This window comes from Carcharodon carcharias (assembly GCF_017639515.1).
Source record: "Carcharodon carcharias isolate sCarCar2 chromosome 35 unlocalized genomic scaffold, sCarCar2.pri SUPER_35_unloc_5, whole genome shotgun sequence".
Taxonomy (NCBI): Eukaryota; Metazoa; Chordata; class Chondrichthyes; order Lamniformes; family Lamnidae; genus Carcharodon; species Carcharodon carcharias.
In genome coordinates, this window is record NW_024470721.1 from 60,328 (window position 1) to 84,915 (window position 24,588).

General features: G+C 58.2%; 1 protein-coding gene across 1 annotated transcript in view; it reads left to right on the top strand.

Annotated features, from left to right (window-relative positions):
• The window catches only part of LOC121274262 (renin binding protein), a 42,415-nt gene that overhangs the window by 13,003 nt on the left and 4,824 nt on the right, over positions 1-24,588 (top strand). The window contains exons 2-6 of the mRNA XM_041181473.1: positions 12,379-12,494; positions 15,581-15,656; positions 16,847-16,922; positions 23,975-24,147; positions 24,333-24,557. Of these exons, the coding sequence (XP_041037407.1) occupies positions 12,394-12,494; positions 15,581-15,656; positions 16,847-16,922; positions 23,975-24,147; positions 24,333-24,557 (651 nt within the window). The 5' untranslated portion in view covers positions 12,379-12,393. The remainder of the gene's footprint in view (positions 1-12,378; positions 12,495-15,580; positions 15,657-16,846; positions 16,923-23,974; positions 24,148-24,332; positions 24,558-24,588) is intronic.

A 24,588-nucleotide genomic window follows, 5' to 3' on the forward strand; every position in this document is an offset into this window, starting at 1 on the left:
GGATAGAGAGAGAGAGAGAGAGAGAGAGACCGGGATAGAGAGAGAGAGAGAGAGAGAGACCGGGATAGAGAGAGAGAGAGAGAGAGACCGGGATAGAGAGAGAGAGAGAGAGAGAGTGACCGGGATAGAGAGAGAGAGAGAGACCGGGATAGAGAGAGAGAGAGAGACCGGGATAGAGAGAGAGAGAGAGAGACCGGGATACAGAGAGAGAGAGAGAGAGAGAGAGACCGGGATACAGAGAGAGAGAGAGAGAGACCGGGATAGAGAGAGAGAGAGAGAGACCGGGATAGAGAGAGAGAGAGAGAGACCGGGATAGAGAGAGAGAGAGAGAGACCGGGATAGAGAGAGAGAGAGACCGGGATAGAGAGAGAGAGAGAGAGACCGGGATAGAGAGAGAGAGACCGGGATAGAGAGAGAGAGAGAGAGAGAGACCGGGATAGAGAGAGAGAGAGAGAGACCGGGATAGAGAGAGAGAGAGAGAGACCGGGATAGAGAGAGAGGAGAGAGACCGGGATAGAGAGAGAGAGAGAGAGACCGGGATAGAGAGAGAGAGAGAGAGACCGGGATAGAGAGAGAGAGAGAGAGACCGGGATAGAGAGAGAGAGAGAGAGACCGGGATAGAGAGAGAGAGAGAGAGAGAGAGAGACCGGGATAGAGAGAGAGAGAGAGAGAGAGAGACCGGGATACAGAGAGAGAGAGAGAGACCGGGATAGAGAGAGAGAGAGAGAGAGACCGGGATAGAGAGAGAGAGAGAGAGACCGGGATAGAGAGAGAGAGAGAGAGAGACCGGGATAGAGAGAGAGAGAGAGAGAGACCGGGATAGAGAGAGAGAGAGACCGGGATAGAGAGAGAGAGAGACCGGGATAGAGAGAGAGAGAGACCGGGATAGAGAGAGAGAGACCGGGATAGAGAGAGAGAGAGACCGGGATAGAGAGAGAGAGAGACCGGGATAGAGAGAGAGAGAGAGAGAGACCGGGATAGAGAGAGAGAGAGAGAGAGAGAGACCGGGATAGAGAGAGAGAGAGAGAGAGAGAGACCGGGATAGAGAGAGAGAGAGAGAGAGAGAGACCGGGATAGAGAGAGAGAGAGAGACCGGGATAGAGAGAGACCGGGATAGAGAGAGAGAGAGAGAGAGACCGGGATAGAGAGAGAGAGAGAGAGACCGGGATAGAGAGAGAGAGAGAGAGACCGGGATAGAGAGAGAGAGACCGGGATAGAGAGAGAGAGACCGGGATAGAGAGAGAGAGAGAGAGAGAGACCGGGATAGAGAAAGAGAGAGAGAGACCGGGATAGAGAGAGAGAGAGAGAGAGACCGGGATACAGAGAGAGAGAGAGAGAGAGAGACCGGGATAGAGAGAGAGAGAGAGACCGGGATAGAGAGAGAGAGAGAGACCGGGATAGAGAGAGAGAGAGAGACCGGGATAGAGAGAGAGAGTGACCGGGATAGAGAGAGAGAGAGAGAGAGACCGGATTAGAGAGAGAGAGAGACCGGGATAGAGAGAGAGAGAGACCGGGATAGAGAGAGAGAGAGACCGGGATAGAGAGAGAGAGAGACCGGGATAGAGAGAGAGAGAGACCGGGATAGAGAGAGAGAGAGACCGGGATAGAGAGAGAGAGACCGGGATAGAGAGAGAGAGAGAGAGAGAGACCGGGATACAGAGAGAGAGACGGGGATAGAGAGAGAGAGAGAGACCGGGATAGAGAGAGAGAGAGAGACCGGGATAGAGAGAGAGAGAGAGACCGGGATAGAGAGAGAGAGAGAGACCGGGATAGAGAGAGAGAGAGAGACCGGGATAGAGAGAGAGAGACCGGGATAGAGAGAGAGAGACCGGGATAGAGAGAGAGAGAGAGAGAGAGACCGGGATAGAGAGAGAGAGAGAGAGAGACCGGGATAGAGAGAGAGAGAGAGAGACCGGGATAGAGAGAGAGAGAGAGACCGGGATACAGAGAGAGAGAGAGAGAGACCGGGATACAGAGAGAGAGAGAGAGACAGAGACCGGGATACAGAGAGAGAGAGAGAGAGAGAGACCGGGATACAGAGAGAGAGAGAGAGAGAGAGAGAGACCGGGATAGAGAGAGAGAGAGAGAGAGAGACCGGGATACAGAGAGAGAGACCGGGATAGAGAGAGAGAGAGAGACCGGGATAGAGAGAGAGAGAGAGACCGGGATAGAGAGAGAGAGAGAGAGAGAGAGAGCCCGGGATAGAGAGAGAGAGAGAGACCGGGATAGAGAGAGAGAGAGAGAGACCGGGATAGAGAGAGAGAGAGAGAGACCGGGATAGAGAGAGAGAGAGAGAGAGACCGGGATAGAGAGAGAGAGAGAGACCGGGATAGAGAGAGAGAGAGAGAGAGAGAGACCGGGATAGAGAGAGAGAGAGAGACCGGGATAGAGAGAGAGAGAGAGAGAGAGAGACCGGGATAGAGAGAGAGAGAGAGAGAGAGACCGGGATAGAGAGAGAGAGAGAGAGTGAGACCGGGATAGAGAGAGAGAGAGAGAGAGAGACCGGGATAGAGAGAGAGAGAGAGAGAGAGAGACCGGGATAGAGAGAGAGAGAGAGAGAGAGACCGGGATAGAGAGAGAGAGAGAGAGAGAGACCGGGATAGAGAGAGAGAGAGAGAGAGACCGGGATAGAGAGAGAGAGAGAGAGACCGGGATAGAGAGAGAGAGAGAGAGAGAGAGACCGGGATACAGGGAGAGAGAGAGAGAGAGAGACCGGGATAGAGAGAGAGAGAGAGACCGGGATACAGAGAGAGAGACCAGGATAGAGAGAGAGAGAGAGAGAGAGAGACCGGGATAGAGAGAGAGAGAGAGACCGGGATAGAGAGAGAGAGAGAGACCGGGATAGAGAGAGAGAGAGAGACCGGGATAGAGAGAGAGAGAGAGACCGGGATAGAGAGAGAGAGAGAGAGACCGGGATAGAGAGAGAGAGAGAGAGAGAGAGACCGGGATAGAGAGAGAGAGAGAGAGAGAGACCGGGATAGAGAGAGGGAGAGAGAGAGAGAGACCGGGATAGAGAGAGAGAGAGAGAGAGAGAGAGACCGGGATAGAGAGAGAGAGAGAGACCGGGATAGAGAGAGAGAGAGAGAGAGAGAGAGACCGGGATAGAGAGAGAGAGAGAGAGAGAGAGACCGGGATAGAGAGAGAGAGAGAGAGACCGGGATAGAGAGAGAGAGAGAGAGACCGGGATAGAGAGAGAGAGAGAGAGAGAGAGAGACCGGGATAGAGAGAGAGAGAGAGAGAGAGAGAGAGACCGGGATAGAGAGAGAGAGAGAGAGAGAGACCGGGATAGAGAGAGAGAGAGAGAGAGAGAGAGAGACCGGGATAGAGAGAGAGAGAGAGAGAGAGAGAGACCGGGATAGAGAGAGAGAGAGAGAGAGACCGGGATAGAGAGAGAGAGAGAGAGAGAGAGACCGGGATAGAGAGAGAGAGAGAGAGAGAGACCGGGATACAGAGAGAGAGACCGGGATAGAGAGAGAGAGAGAGAGAGAGAGACCGGGATAGAGAGAGAGAGGGAGAGACCGGGATAGAGAGAGAGAGAGATAGACCGGGATAGAGAGAGGGAGAGACCGGGATAGAGAGAGAGAGAGAGACCGGGATAGAGAGAGAGAGGGAGAGACCGGGATAGAGAGAGAGAGGGAGAGACCGGGATAGAGAGAGGGAGAGACCGGGATAGAGAGAGAGAGAGACCGGGATAGAGAGAGAGAGGGAGAGAGACCGGGATAGAGAGAGAGAGAGAGAGACCGGGATAGAGAGAGAGAGAGAGAGAGAGTCCGGGATAGATAGAGAGAGAGAGAGACCGGGATAGAGAGAGAGAGAGAGAGACCGGGATAGAGAGAGAGAGAGAGAGAGTCCGGGATAGAGAGAGAGAGACCGGGATAGAGAGAGAGAGAGAGACCGGGATATAGAGAGAGAGAGAGAGAGTGACCGGGATAGAGAGAGAGAGAGAGAGTGACCGGGATAGAGAGAGAGAGAGAGAGTGACCGGGATAGAGAGAGAGAGAGAGAGACCGGGATAGAGAGAGAGAGAGAGAGAGAGACCGGGATAGAGACCGGGATAGAGAGAGACCGGGATAGAGAGAGACCGGGATAGAGAGAGAGACCGGGATAGAGAGAGAGACCGGGATAGAGAGAGAGACCGGGATAGAGAGAGAGACCGGGATAGAGAGAGAGAGAGAGAGAGAGACCGGGATAGAGAGAGAGAGAGAGAGAGACCGGGATAGAGAGAGAGAGAGAGAGAGACCGGGATAGAGAGAGAGAGAGAGAGAGACCGGGATAGAGAGAGAGAGAGAGAGAGACCGGGATAGAGAGAGAGTGAGAGAGAGACCGGGATAGAGAGAGAGTGAGAGAGAGACCGGAATAGAGAGAGAGAGAGAGAGAGACCGGGAAAGAGAGAGAGAGAGACCGGGAAAGAGAGAGAGAGAGAGAGAGACCGGGATAGAGAGAGAGAGACCGGGATAGAGAGAGAGAGAGAGAGCGAGAGAGAGAGAGAGACCGGGATAGAGAGAGAGAGAGAGAGACCGGGATAGAGAGAGAGAGAGACCGGGATAGAGAGAGAGAGAGAGAGACCGGGATAGAGAGAGAGAGAGAGAGACCGGGATAGAGAGAGAGAGAGAGAGAGACCGGGATCGAGAGAGAGAGAGAGAGAGAGACCGGGATCGAGAGAGAGAGAGAGAGACCGGGATAGAGAGAGAGAGATAGAGAGACCGGGATAGAGAGAGAGAGAGAGAGAGACCGGGATAGAGAGAGAGAGAGAGAGAGACCGGGATCGAGAGAGAGAGAGAGAGACCGGGATCGAGAGAGAGAGAGAGAGACCGGGATCGAGAGAGAGAGAGAGAGACCGGGATCGAGAGAGAGAGAGAGAGACCGGGATCGAGAGAGAGAGTGAGAGACCGGGATCGAGAGAGAGAGAGAGAGAGAGACCGGGATCGAGAGAGAGAGAGAGAGACCGGGATCGAGAGAGAGAGAGAGAGACCGGGATCGAGAGAGAGAGATAGAGACCGGGATAGAGAGAGAGAGATAGAGACCGGGATAGAGAGAGAGAGAGAGACCGGGATAGAGAGAGAGAGAGAGACCGGGATAGAGAGAGAGAGAGAGATAGACCGGGATAGAGAGAGAGAGAGAGACCGGGATAGAGAGAGAGAGAGAGACCGGGATAGAGAGAGAGAGAGACCGGGATAGAGAGAGAGAGAGACCGGGATAGAGAGAGAGAGAGAGTCCGGGATAGAGAGAGAGAGAGTGAGAGACCGGGATAGAGAGAGAGAGAGAGTGAGAGACCGGGATAGAGAGAGAGAGAGAGTGAGAGACCGGGATAGAGAGAGAGAGAGAGTGAGAGACCGGGATAGAGAGAGAGAGAGAGTGAGAGACCGGGATAGAGAGAGAGAGAGAGTGAGAGACCGGGATAGAGAGAGAGAGAGAGAGACCGGGATAGAGAGTGAGAGAGACAGGGATAGAGAGAGAGAGAGAGAGACCGGGATAGAGAGAGAGTGAGAGAGAGACCGGAATAGAGAGAGAGAGAGAGAGAGACCGGGAAAGAGAGAGAGAGAGAGAGAGACCGGGATAGAGAGAGAGAGAGAGAGAGACCGGGATAGAGAGAGAGAGAGAGAGCGAGAGAGACCGGGATAGAGAGAGAGAGAGAGAGAGAGACCGGGATAGAGAGAGAGAGAGACCGGGATAGAGAGAGAGAGAGACCGGGATAGAGAGAGAGAGAGAGAGAGAGACCGGGATAGAGAGAGAGAGAGAGAGACCGGGATAGAGAGAGAGAGAGAGAGACCGGGATAGAGAGAGAGAGAGAGAGACCGGGATAGAGAGAGAGAGAGAGAGAGACCGGGAAAGAGAGAGAGAGAGAGAGAGACCGGGATAGAGAGAGAGAGAGAGAGAGACCGGGATAGAGAGAGAGAGAGAGAGCGAGAGAGACCGGGATAGAGAGAGAGAGAGAGAGAGAGACCGGGATAGAGAGAGAGAGAGACCGGGATAGAGAGAGAGAGAGACCGGGATAGAGAGAGAGAGACCGGGATAGAGAGAGAGAGAGAGAGAGAGACCGGGATAGAGAGAGAGAGAGAGAGACCGGGATAGAGAGAGAGAGAGAGAGACCGGGATAGAGAGAGAGAGAGAGAGACCGGGATAGAGAGAGAGAGAGAGAGACCGGGATAGAGAGAGAGAGAGAGAGAGACCGGGATCGAGAGAGAGAGAGAGAGAGACCGGGATCGAGAGAGAGAGAGAGAGAGCGGGATCGAGAGAGAGAGAGAGAGACCGGGATAGAGAGAGAGAGAGAGAGAGACCGGGATAGAGAGAGAGAGAGAGAGAGACCGGGATCGAGAGAGAGAGAGAGAGACCGGGATCGAGAGAGAGAGAGAGAGAGACCGGGATCGAGAGAGAGAGAGAGAGACCGGGATCGAGAGAGAGAGAGAGAGAGACCGGGATCGAGAGAGAGAGAGAGAGACCGGGATCGAGAGAGAGAGAGAGAGAGACCGGGATCGAGAGAGAGAGAGAGAGACCGGGATCGAGAGAGAGAGAGAGAGACCGGGATCGAGAGAGAGAGATAGAGACCGGGATAGAGAGAGAGAGATAGAGACCGGGATAGAGAGAGAGAGAGAGACCGGGATAGAGAGAGAGAGAGAGATAGACCGGGATAGAGAGAGAGAGAGACCGGGATAGAGAGAGAGAGAGACCGGGATAGAGAGAGAGAGAGACCGGGATAGAGAGAGAGAGAGACCGGGATAGAGAGAGAGAGAGACCGGGATAGAGAGAGAGAGAGACCGGGATAGAGAGAGAGAGAGAGACCGGGATAGAGAGAGAGAGAGACCGGGATAGAGAGAGAGAGAGAGAGAGTCCGGGATAGAGAGAGAGAGAGAGACCGGGATAGAGAGAGAGAGAGAGAGAGTCCGGGATAGAGAGAGAGAGAGTGAGAGACCGGGATAGAGAGAGAGAGAGAGAGAGTCCGGGATAGAGAGAGAGAGAGAGAGAGTCCGGGATAGAGAGAGAGAGAGTGAGAGACCGGGATAGAGAGAGAGAGAGTGAGAGACCGGGATAGAGAGAGAGAGAGAGTGAGAGACCGGGATAGAGAGAGAGAGAGAGTGAGAGACCGGGATAGAGAGAGAGAGAGAGTGAGAGACCGGGATAGAGAGAGAGAGAGAGAGTGAGAGACCGGGATAGAGAGAGAGAGAGAGTGAGAGACCGGGATAGAGAGAGAGAGAGAGAGACCGGGATAGAGAGTGAGAGAGACAGGGATAGAGAGAGAGAGACCGGGATAGAGAGAGAGAGAGAGTGAGAGACCGGGATAGAGAGAGAGAGAGAGTGAGAGACCGGGATAGAGAGAGAGAGAGAGAGACCGGGATAGAGAGTGAGAGAGACAGGGATAGAGCGAAAAGGGGGTCGATGGAGGGAGAGAGAGAGAACTGTGCAGAGGGAAGGAGAGAGAGGGAACAGGGTAGATGGAGGGAGAGAGAGAGAACAGGGTGGATGGAAAGTGGATTAAGTCACACCCTCTTGTCTCCATCCCCATTGGTCCTCCATCCTCCCTCTCTCTTTCCCTCCGGCACGCTCTCTCCCTCTCTCCTTCCGGCACGATCTCTCTCTCTCCCTCCGGCACGCTCTCTCTCTCTCCCTCCGGCACGCTCTCTCTCTCTCCCTCCGGCACGCTCTCTCTCTCTCCCTCCGGCATGCTCTCTCTCTCTCCCTCCGGAACGCTCTCTCTCTCTCCCTCCGGCACGCTCTCTCCCTCCGGCACGCTCTCTCTCTCTGTCTCTCTTTCCCTCCCGCTCTCTGTCTCTCTTTCCCTCCCGCTCTCTGTCTCTCTTTCCCTCCCGCTCTCTCTGTCTCTCTTTCCCTCCCGCTCTCTCTGTCTCTCTTTCCCTCCTGCTCTCTGTCTCTCTTTCCCTCCCGCTCTCTCTGTCTCTCTTTCCCTCCCGCTCTCTCTGTCTCTCTTTCCCTCCCGCTCTCTGTCTCTCTTTCCCTCCCGCTCTCTGTCTCTCTTTCCCTCCCGCTCTCTCTGTCTCTCTTTCCGTCCCGCTCTCTGTTTCTCTTTCCCTCCCGCTCTCTCTGTCTCTCTTTCCCTCCCGCTCTCTCTGTCTCTCTTTCCCTCCCGCTCTCTCTGTCTCTCTTTCCCTCCCGCTCTCTCTGTCTCTCTTTCCCTCCCGCTCTCTCTGTCTCTCTTTCCCTCCCGCTCTCTCTGTCTCTCTTTCCCTCCCGCTCTCTCTGTCTCTCTTTCCCTCCCGCTCTCTCTGTCTCTCTTTCCCTCCCGCTCTCTCTGTCTCTCTTTCCCTCCCGCTCTCTCTGTCTCTCTTTCCCTCCCGCTCTCTCTGTCTCTCTTTCCCTCCCGCTCTCTCTGTCTCTCTTTCCCTCCCGCTCTCTCTGTCTCTCTTTCCCTCCCGCTCTCTCTGTCTCTCTTTCCCTCCCGCTCTCTCTGTCTCTCTTTCCCTCCCGCTCTCTCTCCCTGTCTCTCTTTCTTTCCCTCCCGCTCTCTCTCCCTGTCTCTCTTTCTTTCCCTCCCGCTCTCTCTCCCTGTCTCTCTTTCTTTCCCTCCCGCTCTCTCTCCCTGTCTCTCTTTCTTTCCCTCCCGCTCTCTCTCCCTGTATCTTTCTTTCCCTCCCGCTCTCTGTCTCTCTTTCCCTCCCGCTCTCTGTCTCTCTTTCCCTCCCGCTCTCTCTGTCTCTCTTTCCCTCCCGCTCTCTCTGTCTCTCTTTCCCTCCCGCTCTCTCTGTCTCTCTTTCCCTCCCGCTCTCTCTGTCTCTCTTTCCCTCCCGCTCTCTGTCTCTCTTTCCCTCCCGCTCTCTCTTTCCCTCCCGCTCTCTCTGTCTCTCTTTCCCTCTCGCTCTCTCTGTTTCTCTTTCCCTCCCGCTCTCTGTCTCTCTTTCCCTCCCGCTCTCTGTCTCTCTTTCCCTCCCGCTCTCTGTCTCTCTTTCCCTCCCGCTCTCTGTCTCTCTTTCCCTCCCGCTCTCTCTGTCTCTCTTTCCCTCCCGCTCTCTCTGTCTCTCTTTCCCTCCCGCTCTCTCTGTCTCTCTTTCCCTCCCGCTCTCTCTGTCTCTCTTTCCCTCCCGCTCTCTCTGTCTCTCTTTCCCTCCCGCTCTCTCTGTCTCTCTTTCCCTCCCGCTCTCTCTGTCTCTCTTTCCCTCCCGCTCTCTCTGTCTCTCTTTCCCTCCCGCTCTCTCTGTCTCTCTTTCCCTCCCGCTCTCTCTGTCTCTCTGTCCCTCCCGCTCTCTCTGTCCCTCTTTCCCTCCCGCTCTCTCTGTCCCTCTTTCCCTCCCGCTCTCTGTCTCTCTTTCCCTCCCGCTCTCTGTCTCTCTTTCCCTCCCGCTCTCTCTGTCTCTCTTTCCGTCCCGCTCTCTGTCTCTCTTTCCCTCCCGCTCTCTCTGTCTCTCTTTCCCTCCCGCTCTCTCTGTCTCTCTTTCCCTCCCGCTCTCTCTGTCTCTCTTTCCCTCCCGCTCTCTCTGTCTCTCTTTCCCTCCCGCTCTCTCTGTCTCTCTTTCCCTCCCGCTCTCTCTGTCTCTCTTTCCCTCCCGCTCTCTCTGTCTCTCTTTCCCTCCCGCTCTCTCTGTCTCTCTTTCCCTCCCGCTCTCTCTGTCTCTCTTTCCCTCCCGCTCTCTCTGTCTCTCTTTCCCTCCCGCTCCCTCTGTCTCTCTTTCCCTCCCGCTCTCTCTGTCTCTCTTTCCCTCCCGCTCTCTCTCCCTGTCTCTCTTTCTTTCCCTCCCGCTCTCTCTCCCTGTCTCTCTTTCTTTCCCTCCCGCTCTCTCTCCCTGTCTCTCTTTCTTTCCCTCCCGCTCTCTCTCCCTGTATCTTTCTTTCCCTCCCGCTCTCTGTCTCTCTTTCCCTCCCGCTCTCTGTCTCTCTTTCCCTCCCGCTCTCTGTCTCTCTTTCCCTCCCGCTCTCTCTGTCTCTCTTTCCCTCCCGCTCTCTCTGTCTCTCTTTCCCTCCCGCTCTCTCTGTCTCTCTTTCCCTCCCGCTCTCTGTCTCTCTTTCCCTCCCGCTCTCTCTGTCTCTCTTTCCCTCCCGCTCTCTCTGTCTCTCTTTCCCTCTCGCTCTCTCTGTTTCTCTTTCCCTCCCGCTCTCTGTCTCTCTTTCCCTCCCGCTCTCTGTCTCTCTTTCCCTCCCGCTCTCTGTCTCTCTTTCCCTCCCGCTCTCTGTCTCTCTTTCCCTCCCGCTCTCTCTGTCTCTCTTTCCCTCCCGCTCTCTCTGTCTCTCTTTCCCTCCCGCTCTCTCTGTCTCTCTTTCCCTCCCGCTCTCTCTGTCTCTCTTTCCCTCCCGCTCTCTCTGTCTCTCTTTCCCTCCCGCTCTCTCTGTCTCTCTTTCCCTCCCGCTCTCTCTGTCTCTCTTTCCCTCCCGCTCTCTCTGTCTCTCTTTCCCTCCCGCTCTCTCTGTCCCTCTTTCCCTCCCGCTCTCTCTGTCCCTCTTTCCCTCCCGCTCTCTGTCTCTCTTTCCCTCCCGCTCTCTGTCTCTCTTTCCCTCCCGCTCTCTCTGTCTCTCTTTCCGTCCCGCTCTCTGTCTCTCTTTCCCTCCCGCTCTCTCTGTCTCTCTTTCCCTCCCGCTCTCTCTGTCTCTCTTTCCCTCCCGCTCTCTCTGTCTCTCTTTCCCTCCCGCTCTCTCTGTCTCTCTTTCCCTCCCGCTCTCTCTGTCTCTCTTTCCCTCCCGCTCTCTCTGTCTCTCTTTCCCTCCCGCTCTCTCTGTCTCTCTTTCCCTCCCGCTCTCTCTGTCTCTCTTTCCCTCCCGCTCTCTCTGTCTCTCTTTCCCTCCCGCTCTCTGTCTCTCTTTCCCTCCCGCTCTCTGTCTCTCTTTCCCTCCCGCTCTCTCTCCCTGTCTCTCTTTCCCTCCCGCTCTCTCTCCCTGTCTCTCTTTCTTTCCCTCCCGTTCTCTCTCCCTGTCTCTCTTTCTTTCCCTCCCGCTCTCTCTCCCTGTCTCTCTTTCTTTCCCTCCCGCTCTCTCTCCCTGTCTCTCTTTCTTTCCCTCCCGCTCTCTCTCCCTATCTCTCTTTCTTTCCCTCCCGCTCTCTCTCCCTATCTCTCTTTCTTTCCCTCCCGCTCTCTCTCCCTGTCTCTCTTTCTTTCCCGCCCGCTCTCTCTCCCTGTCTCTCTTTCTTTCCCTCCCGCTCTCTGTCTCTCTTTCCCTCCCGCCCTCTGTCTCTCTTTCCCTCCCGCTCTCTTTGTCTCTCTTTCCCTCCCGCTCTCTCTGTCTCTCTTTCCCTCCCGCTCTCTCTGTCTCTCTTTCCCTCCCGCTCTCTCTGTCTCTCTTTCCCTCCCGCTCTCTCTGTCTCTCTTTCCCTCCCGCTCTCTCTGTCTCTCTTTCCCTCCCGCTCTCTCTGTCTCTCTTTCCCTCCCGCTCTCTCTGTCTCTCTTTCCCTCCCGCTCTCTCTGTCTCTCTTTCCCTCCCGCTCTCTCTGTCTCTCTTTCCCTCTCGCTCTCTCTGTTTCTCTTTCCCTCTCGCTCTCTGTCTCTCTTTCCCTCCCGCTCTCTCTGTCTCTCTTTCCCTCCCGCTCTCTCTGTCTCTCTTTCCCTCCCGCTCTCTCTGTCTCTCTTTCCCTCCCGCTCTCTCTGTCTCTCTTTCCCTCCCGCTCTCTCTGTCTCTCTTTCCCTCCCGCTCTCTGTGTCTCTCTTTCCCTCCCGCTCTCTGTCTCTCTTTCCCTCCCGCTCTCTGTGTCTCTCTTTCCCTCCCGCTCTCTGTGTCTCTCTGTCCCTCCCGCTCTCTCTGTCTCTCTTTCCCTCCCGCTCTCTCTGTCTCTCTTTCCCTCCCGCTCTCTCTGTCTCTCTTTCCCTCCCGCTCTCTCTGTCTCTCTTTCCCTCCCGCTCTCTCTGTCTCTCTTTCCCTCCCGCTCTCTCTGTCTCTCTTTCCCTCCCGCTCTCTCTGTCTCTCTTTCCCTCCCGCTTTCTGTCTCTCTTTCCCTCCCGCTCTCTCTGTCTCTCTTTCCCTCCCGCTCTCTCTGTCTCTCTTTCCCTCCCGCTTTCTGTCTCTCTTTCCCTCCCGCTCTCTGTCTCTCTTTCCCTCCCGCTCTCTCTGTCTCTCTTTCCCTCCCGCTCTCTGTCTCTCTTTCCCTCCCGCTCTCTCTGTCTCTCTTTCCATCCCACTCTCTCTGTCTCTCTTTCCCTCCCGCTCTCTCTGTCTCTCTTTCCCTCCCGCTCTCTCTGTCTCTCTTTCCCTCCCGCTCTCTCTGTCTCTCTTTCCCTCCCGCTCTCTCTCCCTGTCTCTCTTTCCCTCCCGCTCTCTCTCCCTGTCTTTCTTTCCCTCCCGCTCACTCTCCCTGTCTCTCTTTCTTTCTCTCCCGCTCACTCTCCCTGTCTCTCTTTCTTTCCCTCCCGCTCACTCTCCCTGTCTCTCTTTCTTTCCCTCCCGCTCTCTCTCTCTCTCCCCCCCTTTCCCAGCCCTCACAGATGATGTTGGTTTGTGCTGTTTTCAGGAGCCTCGGGGAAGGATGTTGGAGATGGAGTGTAAGGAATTCCGGAGCAGGTTCCGGGAGGAACTCGATCGCACTGTCCAGTTCTGGCTCAAGCATTCGCATGACCGGGAATTTGGGTCAGTCACCGTGGCCCCAGTTCATAGTGAGGGCGGGAGGCAGAGACAGACCCGTGACTGTCCGGGGCCCTTATCCCCCCGGTGGGGTCCCCACCCTGGTATCCCCCCACCTCCACCCCGCGTCCCTGCGCTGGGATAGAGGGTCCTGGCTGACCCTCCGAGTGGGGTCTGGATGGAGCACCATGCTGTCGGAGGATCAGTACTGAGGGAGCGCCGCGCTGTCGGAGGGTCAGTGCTGAGGGAGCGCCACACTGTCGGAGGGTCAGTGCTGAGGGAGCGCCGCACTGTCGGAGGGTCAGTGCTGAGGGAGTGCCGCACTGTCGGAGGGTCAGTGCTGAGGGAATGCCGCACTGTCGGAGGGTCAGTGCTGAGGGAGTGCCACGCTGTCGGAGGGTCAGTGCTGAGGGAGCGCCGCACTGTGGGTCAGTACTGAGGGAGTGCCGCGCTGTCGGAGGGTCAGTGCTGAGGGAGCGCCGCACTGTGGGAGGGTCAGTGCTGAGGGAGTGCCGCACTGTCGGAGGGTCAGCGCTGAGGGAGCGCCGCACTGTCGGAGGGTCAGTGCTGAGGGAGCGCCGCACTGTCGGAGGGTCAGTGCTGAGGGAGAGCCGCACTTTGGGAGGGTCAGTTCTGAGGGAGTGCTGCACTGTCGGAGGGTCAGTGCTGAGGGAGCGCCACACTGTTGGAGGGGCAGTGCTGAGGGGGAGCCGCACTGTCGGAGGGTCAGTGCTGAGGGAGCGCCGCACTGTCGGAGGGTCAGTGCTGAGGGAGGGCCGCACTGTCGGAGGGTCAGTACTGAGGGAGTGCCGCACTGTCGGAGGGTCAGTGCTGAGGGAGCGCCGCACTGTCGGAGGGTCAGTGCTGAGGGAGTGCCGCACTGTGGGAGGGTCAGTGCTGAGGGAGGGCCGCACTGTCGGAGGGTCAGTACTGAGGGAGTGCCGCACTGTCGGAGGGTCAGTGCTGAGGGAGCGCCGCACTGTCAGAGGGTCAGTGCTGAGGGAGCGCCGCACTGTCGGAGGGTCAGTGCTGAGGGAGCGCTGCACTGTCGGAGGGTCAGTACTGAGGGAACGCCGCGCTGTGGGAGGGTCAGTACTGAGGGAGTGCCGCACTGTCGGCGGGTCAGTACTGAGGGAGCGCTGCACTGTCAGAGGGTCAGTGCTGAGGGAGTGCCGCACTGTGGGAGGGTCAGTACTGAGGGAGTGCCGCACTGTCGGCGGGTCAGTACTGAGGGAGTGCCGCACTGTGGGAGGGCCAGTGCTGAGGGAGCGCCGCACTGTTGGAGGGGCAGTGCTGAGGGAGTGCCGCACTGTCGGAGGGTCAGTGCTGAGGGAGCGCCGCACTGTCGGAGGGTCAGTGCTGAGGGAGCGCCGCACTGTCGGAGGGTCCGTGCTGAGGGAGAGCCGCACTGTCGGAGGGTCAGTGCTGAGGGAGCGCCGCACTGTTGGAGGGGCAGTGCTGAGGGAGTGCCGCACTGTCGGAGGGTCAGTGCTGAGGGAGCGCCGCACTGTCGGAGGGTCAGTGCTGAGGGAGCGCCGCACTGTCGGAGGGTCAGTGCTGAGGGAGCGCCGCACTGTTGGAGGGGCAGTGCTGAGGGAGCGCCACACTGTTGGAGGGGCAGTGCTGAGGGAGTGCCGCACTGTCGGAGGGTCAGTGCTGAGGGAGTGCCGCACTTTGGGAGGGTTCGTTCTGAGGGAGTGCCGCACTGTCGGAGGGTCAGTGCTGAGGGAGCGCTGCACTGTCGGAGGGTCAGTGCTGAGGGAGTGCCGCACTGTCGGAGGGTCTTTGCTGAGGGAGCTCCGCGCTGTCGGAGGGTCAGTGCTGAGGGAGCGCTGCACTGTCGGAGGGTCAGTGCTGAGGGAGTGCCGCGCTGTGGGAGGGTCAGTACTGAGGGAGCGCCGCACTGTCGGAGGGTCAGTACTGAGGGAACGCCGCGCTGTGGGAGGGTCAGTACTGAGGGAGCGCCGCACTGTCGGAGGGTCAGTACTGAGGGAGAGCCGCACTGTCGGAGGGTCAATGCTGAGGGAGTGCCGCGCTGTGGGAGGGTCAGTGCTGAGGGAGTGCTGCACTGTCAGAGGGTCAGTACTGAGGGAGCTCTGCACTGTCAGAGGGTCAGTGCTGAGGGAGCGCCGCGCTGTCGGAGGGTCAGTGCTGAGGGAGAGCCGCACTGTCGGAGGGTCAGTGCTGAGCGAGCGCCGCACTGTCGGAGGGTCAGTACTGAGGGAGTGCCGCACTGTCGGAGGGACAGTGCTGAGGGAGAGCCGCACTGTCGGAGGGACAGTGCTGAGGGAGAGCCGCACTGTCGGACGGTCAGTACTGAGGGAGTGCCGCACTGTCGGAGGGTCAGTACTGAGGGAGCGCCGCGCTGTCGGAGGGTCAGTGCTGAGGGAGCGCCGCACTGTGGGAGGGTCAGTACTGAGGGAGAGCTGCACTGTCGGAGGGTCAGTGCTGAGGGAGCGCCGCACTGTCGGAGGGTCAGTGCTGAGGGAGCGCCGCACTGTGGGAGGGTCAGTACTGAGGGAGTGCTGCACTGTGGGAGGGTCAGTGCTGAGGGAGAGCTGCACTGTCGGAGGGTCAGTGCTGAGGGAGCGCCGCACTGTCGGAGGGTCAGTGCTGAGGGAGCACCGCACTGTCGGAGGGTCAGTGCTGAGGGAGTGCTGCACTGTGGGAGGGTCAGTGCTGAGGGAGTGCTGCACTGTGGGAGGGTCAGTGCTGAGGGAGCGCCGCACTGTGGGAGGGTCAGTGCTGAGGGAGTGCTGCACTGTGGGAGGGTCAGTGCTGAGGGAGCGCCGCACTGTGGGAGGGTCAGTGCTGAGGGAGTGCTGCACTGTGGGAGGGTCAGTGCTGAGGGAGCGCCGCACTGTGGGAGGGTCAGTGCTGAGGGAGTGCTGCACTGTGGGAGGGTCAGTGCTGAGGGAGCGCCGCACTGTGGGAGGGTCAGTGCTGAGGGAGTGCTGCACTGTGGGAGGGTCAGTGCTGAGGGAGTGCTGCACTGTGGGAAGGCCGCTTGACCCTGTTTCCTGCGCATCAGTTTTGAGGTGACCTTTGCCCTCCTCTGGCCAATCGGTCCTGACTGAGTGTCTGTGTTTCAGGGGATTTTTCACATGTTTGGATCGTGATGGAACTGTCTACGATGATCTTAAATACATCTGGCTACAAGGGAGGCAGGTTAGTGTATAATGTGGGGACAGATTGCATTCAACCCAAGCTTTGTAAAGTATTCACTGTCTCCATAAACTTCAGCTCCGCCTGAACTCTGCACCCCCAGAGTCTAAACTCGCACCAAGTCCCCTTCACCCGTCACCCCCGGTGCTCGCTGACCCACACTCTCTCCCGGTCCGGCAACACCTCCGTTTTCAAACCCCCACCCTCGTTTTCAAATCCCTCCTCACCCCCTCCCTATCCCTGTAACCTCCTCCAGCCCCTACACCCCTCCCTATCTCTGTAACCTCCTCCAGCCCCTACACCCTTCCCTATCTCTGTAACCTCCTCCTGCCCCTACACCCCTCCCTATCTCTGTAACCTCCTCCTGTCCCTACACCCCTCCCTCTCTCTGTAACCTCCTCCAGCCCCTACACGTGACTCCAGACCAACAGCCACGGGGTTGGCTCTTAACTGCCCCCCTGAAATGGCCCGAGCAGACACTCAGTTGTAACAAACCGCTACAGTCACAAAACAGGAACGAAACCGGACAGACCACCCGGCATCGACCGAGATACCAGGAACCACAACGGCAAACTCAGCCCCGTCAACCCTGCCAAGTCCTCCTGACATCTGGGGGCTGAACTGGGAGAGCCGTCTCCCAGACTGGTCAAGCAACAGCCTGACACAGTCATCCTCACAGAACCATACCTTACAGATAATGTCCCAGACACCAGCATCACCATCCCTGGGTATGTCCTGTCCCACCAGCAGGACAGACCCAGCAGAGGTGGGAACACAGTGGGATACAGTCAGGAGGGAGTTACCCTGGGAATCCTCAACATCGACACCGGACCCCATGAAGTCTCTCAGCATCAGGTCAAACATGGGTAAGGAAACCTGCTGATCACCCTGTACCGCCCTCCCTCAGCTGATGGATCAGTGCCTCCTCTACATTAAACATCACTTGGAGGAAGCACTGAGGGTGGCGAGGGTGCAGAATGTACTCTGGGTGGGGACAATGTACTCTCTCCCGCCCCCTCTCTATTCCCTTTTTCTCTCTGTCTCCTGGTGTGACAGACAGTCTGACTTCCACTCGTGCGAGACTCCTGGATGATGGTTTTGACGATGTGACAGGGGCTATATACAGCAGCCAGTACCCACAGGTTATTTCTCACACTGCCCTTCTCTTGTCCCCCCCACCCCACCCCTCGCAGGTCTGGACTTACTGCCGATTGTACAGGACAGTGGAACGATTTCACCGGCAGGAGCTACTGGATGCAGCTGTAGCTGGTAACCTCACCCCTCTACCCTCCTTCCCATGTTCCTGTCTTCCTCACACGTTCCTCATCATTGCCCTCCCCAGCCTCCCATCCCCCCATCCAACCTCCCCGCCCCACGCCTTGGGATCTTTGACATCCACCTCAGTGGATGGCGCTGACCCTCCGACATCGCGGCGCTCCCTCAGCACTGACCCTCCGACAGTGCGGCGCTGCCTCAGCACTGACCCTCCGACAGTGCGGCGCTCCCTCAGTACTGACCCTCCGACAGTGCGGTGCTCCCTCAGCGCTGACCCTCCGACAGTGCGGCGCTCCCTCGGCGCTGACCCTCCCACAGTGCGGCGCTCCCTCAGCGCTGACCCTCCGACAGTGCGGCTCTCCCTCAGTACTGACCCTCTGACAGTGCGGCTCTCCCTCAGCACTGACCCTCCCACAGTGCGGCGCTCCCTCAGCACTGACCCTCCGACAGTGCGGCGCTCCCTCGGCGCTGACCCTCCGACAGTGCAGCTCTCCCTCAGCACTGACCCTCCCACAGTGCGGCGCTCCCTCAGTACTGACCCTCCCACAGTGCGGCGCTCCCTCAGTACTGACCCTCTGACAGTGCGGCACTCCCTCAGTACTGACCCTCTGACAGTGCGGCACTCCCTCAGCGCTGACCCTCCGACAGTGCGGCACTCCCTCAGCACTGACCCTCCGACAGTGCGGCACTCCCTCAGCACTGACCCTCCGACAGCGCGGCACTCCCTCAGCACTGACCCTCCGATAGTGCGGCGCTCCCTCGGCGCTGACCCTCCGACAGTGCGGCGCTCCCTCAGCACTGACCCTCCCACAGTGCGGCACTCCCTCAGCACTGACCCTCCGACAGTGCGGCGCTCCCTCAGCACTGACCCTCCAACAGTGCGGCGCTCCCTCAGTACTGACCCTCCCACAGTGCGGCTCTCCCTCAGCGCTGACCCTCCGACAGTGCAGCACTCCCTCAGCACTGACCCTCCGACAGTGCGGCGCTCCCTCAGTATTGACCCTCCGACAGTGCGGTGCTCCCTCAGCGCTGACCCTCCGACAGTGCGGCGCTCCCTCGGCGCTGACCCTCCCACAATGCGGCGCTCCCTCAGCGCTGACCCTCCGACAGTGCGGCTCTCCCTCAGCGCTGACCCTCCGACAGTGCGGCTCTCCCTCAGCGCTGACCCTCCGACAGTGCGGCTCTCCCTCAGCACTGGCCCTCCCACAGTGCGGCGCTCCCTCAGCACTGACCCTCCGACAGTGCGGCGCTCCCTCGGCACTGACCCTCCGACAGTGCGGCGCTCCCTCAGCGCTGACCCTCCGACAGTGCGGCACTCCCTCAGCACGGACCCTCCGACAGTGCGGCACTCCCTCAGCACTGACCCTCCGACAGCGCGGCGCTCCCTCAGCACTGACCCTCCAACAGTGCGGCGCTCCCTCAGCACTGACCCACCGACAGTGCGGCGCTCCCTCAGCACTGACCCTCCGATAGTGCGGCGCTGACCCTCCGACAGTGCGGCGCTCCCTCAGCACTGACCCTCCGATAGTGCGGCGCTCCCTCGGCGCTGACCCTCCCACAGTGCGGCACTCCCTCAGCACTGACCCTCCGACAGTGCGGCGCTCCCTCAGCACTGACCCTCTGACAGTGCGGCGCTCCCTCAGTACAGACCCTCCCACAGTGCGGCTCTCCCTCAGCGCTGACCCTCCGACAGTGCAGCACTCCCTCAGCACTGACCCTCCGACATTGCGGCGCTCCCTCAGTACTGACCCTCCGACAGTGCGGTGCTCCCTCAACGCTGACCCTCCGACAGTGCGGCGCTCCCTCGGCGCTGACCCTCCCACAATGCGGCGCTCCCTCAGCACTGACCCTCCGACAGTGCGGCTCTCCCTCAGCGCTGACCCACCGACAGTGCGGCGCTCCCTCAGCACTGACCCTCCGATAGTGCGGCGCTCCCTCGGCGCTGACCCTCCGACAGTGCGGCACTCCCTCAGCACTGACCCTCCCACAGTGCGGCACTCCCTCAGCACTGACCCTCCGACAGTGCGGCGCTCCCTCAGCACTGACCCTCCGACAGTGCGGCGCTCCCTCAGTACAGACCCTCCCACAGTGCGGCTCTCCCTCAGCGCTGACCCTCCGACAGTGCAGCACTCCCTCAGCACTGACCCTCCGACATTGCGGCGCTCCCTCAGTACTGACCCTCCGACAGTGCGGTGCTCCCTCAACGCTGACCCTCCGACAGTGCGGCGCTCCCTCGGCGCTGACCCTCCCACAATGCGGCGCTCCCTCAGCGCTGACCCTCCGACAGTGCGGCTCTCCCTCAGCGCTGACCCTCCGACAGTGCGGCTCTCCCTCAGTACTGACCCTCCGACAGTGCGGCTCTCCCTCAGCACTGACCCTCCGACAGTGCGGCTCTCCCTCAGCACTGACCCTCCGACAGTGCGGCGCTCCCTCAGCACTGACCCTCCAACAGTGCGGCGCTCCCTCAGTACAGACCCTCCCACAGTGCGGCTCTCCCTCAGCGCTGACCCTCCGACAGTGCAGCACTCCCTCAGCACTGACCCTCCGACAGTGCGGCGCTCCCTCAGTACTGACCCTCCGACAGTGCGGTGCTCCCTCAACGCTGACCCTCCGACAGTGCGGCGCTCCCTCGGCGCTGACCCTCCCACAATGCGGCGCTCCCTCAGCGCTGACCCTCCGACAGTGCGGCTCTCCCTCAGCGCTGACCCTCCGACAGTGCGGCTCTCCCTCAGCACTGACCCTCCGACAGTGCGGTGCTCCCTCAACGCTGACCCTCCGACAGTGCGGCGCTCCCTCGGCGCTGACCCTCCCACAATGCGGCGCTCCCTCAGCGCTGACCCTCCGACAGTGCGGCTCTCCCTCAGCGCTGACCCTCCGACAGTGCGGCTCTCCCTCAGTACTGACCCTCCGACAGTGCGGCTCTCCCTCAGCACTGACCCTCCGACAGTGCGGCTCTCCCTCAGCACTGACCCTCCGACAGTGCGGCGCTCCCTCAGCACTGACCCTCCAACAGTGCGGCGCTCCCTCAGTACAGACCCTCCCACAGTGCGGCTCTCCCTCAGCGCTGACCCTCCGACAGTGCAGCACTCCCTCAGCACTGACCCTCCGACAGTGCGGCGCTCCCTCAGTACTGACCCTCCGACAGTGCGGTGCTCCCTCAACGCTGACCCTCCGACAGTGCGGCGCTCCCTCGGCGCTGACCCTCCCACAATGCGGCGCTCCCTCAGCGCTGGCCCTCCGACAGTGCGGCTCTCCCTCAGCGCTGACCCTCCGACAGTGCGGCTCTCCCTCAGCACTGACCCTCCGACAGTGCGGCTCTCCCTCAGCGCTGACCCTCCGACAGTGCGGCTCTCCCTCAGCACTGGCCCTCCCACAGTGCGGCGCTCCCTCAGCACTGACCCTCCGACAGTGCGGCGCTCCCTCGGCACTGACCCTCCGACAGTGCGGCGCTCCCTCAGCGCTGACCCTCCGACAGTGCGGCACTCCCTCAGCGCTGACCCTCCGACAGTGCGGCACTCCCTCAGCACTGACCCTCCGACAGCGCGGCGCTCCCTCAGCACTGACCCTCCAACAGTGCGGCGCTCCCTCAGCACTGACCCTCCCACAGTGCGGCACTCCCTCAGCACTGACCCTCCCACAGTGCGGCACTCCCTCAGTACTGACCCTCCGACAGTGCGGCGCTCCCTCAGTACTGACCCTCCAACAGTGCGGCGCTCCCTCAGTACTGACCCTCCCACAGTGCGGCTCTCCCTCAGCGCTGACCCTCCGACAGTGCAGCACTCCCTCAGCACTGACCCTCCGACAGTGCGGCGCTCCCTCAGTACTGACCCTCCGACAGTGCGGTGCTCCCTCAACGCTGACCCTCCGACAGTGCGGCGCTCCCTCGGCGCTGACCCTCCCACAGTGCGGCGCTCCCTCAGCGCTGACCCTCCGACAGTGCGGCTCTCCCTCAGCGCTGACCCTCCGACAGTGCGGCTCTCCCTCAGTACTGACCCTCCGACAGTGCGGCTCTCCCTCAGCACTGACCCTCCCACAGTGCGGCGCTCCCTCAGCACTGACCCTCCGACAGTGCGGCGCTCCCTCGGCGCTGACCCTCCGACAGTGCGGCTCTCCCTCAGCACTGACCCTCCCACAGTGCGGCGCTCCCTCAGTACTGACCCTCCCACAGTGCGGCACTCCCTCAGCGCTGACCCTCCGACAGTGCGGCACTCCCTCAGCGCTGACCCTCCGACAGCGCGGCGCTCCCTCATCACTGACCCTCCGACAGCGCGGCGCTCCCTCATCGCTGACCCTCCGACAGTGCGGCGCTCTCTCAGAGCTGACCCTCCGACAGTGCGGCACTCCCTCAGCGCTGACCCTCCGACAGTGCGGCACTCCCTCAGCACTGACCCTCCGACAGCGCGGCGCTCCCTCATCGCTGACCCTCCGACAGTGCGGCGCTCTCTCAGAGCTGACCCTCCGACAGTGCGGCACTCCCTCAGCACTGTCCCTCCGACAGTGCGGCGCTCCCTCAGTACTGACCTTCCCACAGTGCGGCGATCTCTTATCCCCTGTCAAACCCCTTCAGAATCTTGTCTGTCTCAATGCAATCACCTCTCATTCCTCTAAACTCCAGAGAACATCGGCCCGATTCACTCAGCCTCTCATCGTAGGACAACCCCCTCCTCATCCCAGGGACCAATCGAGTGAACCATCTCTGTACCGCCTCCAATGAGAGTCTATCCTAAAATGTGGAGACCAAAACCGCGCACAGTTATTCCAGATGTGGTCCCACCAAAACCCTGCACCACTGGAGCAAGGCTTCATTATTGCCATTCTCCAATCCCCTTGCAAGAAAGCCCAACGTGTCATTTGTGCTCCTGTTTGCTTGCTGCACGTGCATGCTAACTTCCTGTGTTCCTTGTAGGAGCAGATCCAAGTGATGTGTTGCTGCTGCAGCATGTGGGAGCTACTGGACACCGAGGTGATCCAGAGTCAACACATCTGTACCAGGTGTTTGCAGCTCAAGGGACTTGAGCCCCCTTTGGTCCCCTTATCTAAGAAAAGATATACTGACATTGGAGGGAGTCCAGAGAAGGTTCACTAGGCTGATCCTGGGAATGGAGGGATTTTCTCATGAGGAGAGGTTGAGTAGGTTGGGTCTGTACTCATTGGAATTTAGAAGAATGAGAGGTGACCTTATTGAAACATATAAGATTCTTAGGGGGTTTGACAGGGTAGATACTGAGGGGTTGTTTCCCCTTGTAGGAAAGTCTAGGACCAGAGGGCATAATCTCAGAGTGGGGGGTCACCCATTTAAGACAGGTGAGGGGGAATTTCTTCTCTCAGAGGGTAGTGAATCTGTGGAATTCTTTACTGCAGAGGGCTGTAGAGGCTGGGTTGTTAAGTATATTCAAGGCTGAGATGGACAGATTTTTAATCAGTAAGGGAACCGAGAGTTATGGGGAAAAGGCAAGAAAGTGGAGTTGAGATTATCAGATCAGCCATGATCTCATTGAATGGTGGAGCAGACTCGATGGGCTGAATGGCCTAATTCTGCTCCTACCTCTTATGGTCTGTGAACATCAATACTTACAAGTTTCTCAAATTTGTAAAACATACTCTGTTTTTCTATTCTAATGACCAAAGTGAACAACTTCACACTTGCCCACATTATACTCCATCTGCCATCTTGTTACCCACTCACCTCTCCTGCCTCTCGGTGTCCTCCCCACAGCTTACCTTCCTATCTAGCTTGGTATCACTAGCAAACTTGGATACATTACTCTCTGTCTCCTTATCCAAGTCACTGTTATGTCCGCTGCAATCAGTAAAGCTGAGTTCTTTAAAAATCCCAGAGGGAAACTTTATAAACAACTGTCATAACCTATAATTTTAAGTGTTGTGTTTGAGATGCAACTCTAAATTCAGGAATCAGACCACCAGCTCTCAAGGTTTTACGTTAAACTAAATGAAACATGCTATTAATTTACACAGGTTAAATACATATATATATACACATGGCTACAAATTAGTACTATCATCGCTGTTAACAAATTCCCAAACTAATCTCCAATGAGACAACAGCAGCCCATAGACTGAACCAGACACCAGGCAAAGCATTCTCACCCTACGAATTCAAAATGAGGTTCTTTTCACTTTGGTTCCTGTGGATCCAGTTGGAGGCTGACAGCTACTTTGATCTCACATTGCCTCTGCCCTGCACACACCCACAAACCACTGAAGTTATACCCACCACCCCGACTGAATTCAAATTCTCATCGTATCACCAACCTCTTCGAACTTTACCTTTTAAACAATGAAACCCCCTTTCATTGTACCAATTTTATTAGTAATATGAACATATGGGCTTGGTAGCTGCTAGAAAGGTACCAAGTATTCACCCCACTTCTTGAATGCTCTATTTAAAAAAAATGCGAATGCACTCTGTCTCTCTAACATATCAAAACTAGTGCAGGTCAAAGCACCCAGAGAAAATGGCTTCAATCCAACTAAGACACACCCACAGACTAAACGTCCATTTGAAAAGAAAAAATATTTTCCAAAATATGATATACATTAATATCTCCGTGGCAATCATTAATATAGATTGTAAATAACTGAGGCCCCAGTAGTGACTGTGCAGCTCTCCACTGCCTGTCAACTTGAAAAAGCCCCTTTCATGCCCACCCTCTGTGTTTTCTATCCATTAACCAATCCTCCACCCATGCTTAAAATATCACCCCCCCCAACTCCTCCAGCCCTTATTTTGCCGATTCACCTTTTGTCCGGCATCTTGTGGAAGGCCTTTTGGAAATCTAGGTATACTACATCTACTGGTTCCCCTTTATCTACCCTGCACGTTACATCCACAAACACCTCGAATTAGTTTGCCAGGCGGGGACATCCCGGGTGTCTCCGACCAGCTCTGGCCCCGGTGCTGACTCGTGGTTGCTCGCAGGACAACCCTCATGGCAATCAGTGAGCTCACGTTGGCCGGCTTTTCCACCTTTGACACTGAGTTTCTGCTTGGTTTCTTTTGTGGGGGGGTGGTCGCCCTCTCCCAGGTGCTGAATTCCTGATCCGACATGCTGCTGTTTCAGAGGAGTCCAGAAAGCAGGCGTTTGTGGTGACACAGGATGGGAGGCCTGTCAAAGTCCAGCGCACCATCTACAGCGAGTGTTTCTACACCATGGCGATGAACGAAATCTGGCGCGTGACTGGAGTCACGAGATACCAGGTGACCCCCGGGGGAGAAGACAGGGGGAGGGGTAGGGACACCAGGGGGAGGGGCAGGGTCACCAGGGGAAGGGGCAGGGTCACCAGGGGAAGGGGCAGGGTCACCAGGGGAAGGGGCAGGGTCACCAGGGGAAGGGCCCGCGGGGCAGGGAGTTGATTTTGGTTTGCTCAGTGTTTTATTGTTAGACGGAAGCGGTGGAGATGATGGAACAGATCGTTCGGTGGGTGCGTGAGGACCCTGCCAGTTTAGGACGTCCTGCGCTCTCCGGGGCAGAGAAGACCAATTCCATGGCCATACCCATGATGCTGCTGTGCTTGGTTGACCAACTGGAGGAAGATGACCCCGAAATGTGCCAAAAATACCAGGAACTGGGGACCTGGAGTGTCCAGCAAATTCTGCAGCATCTACAGGTAAGAGCCGCTTCAAAGCAGCTCGGGGGTG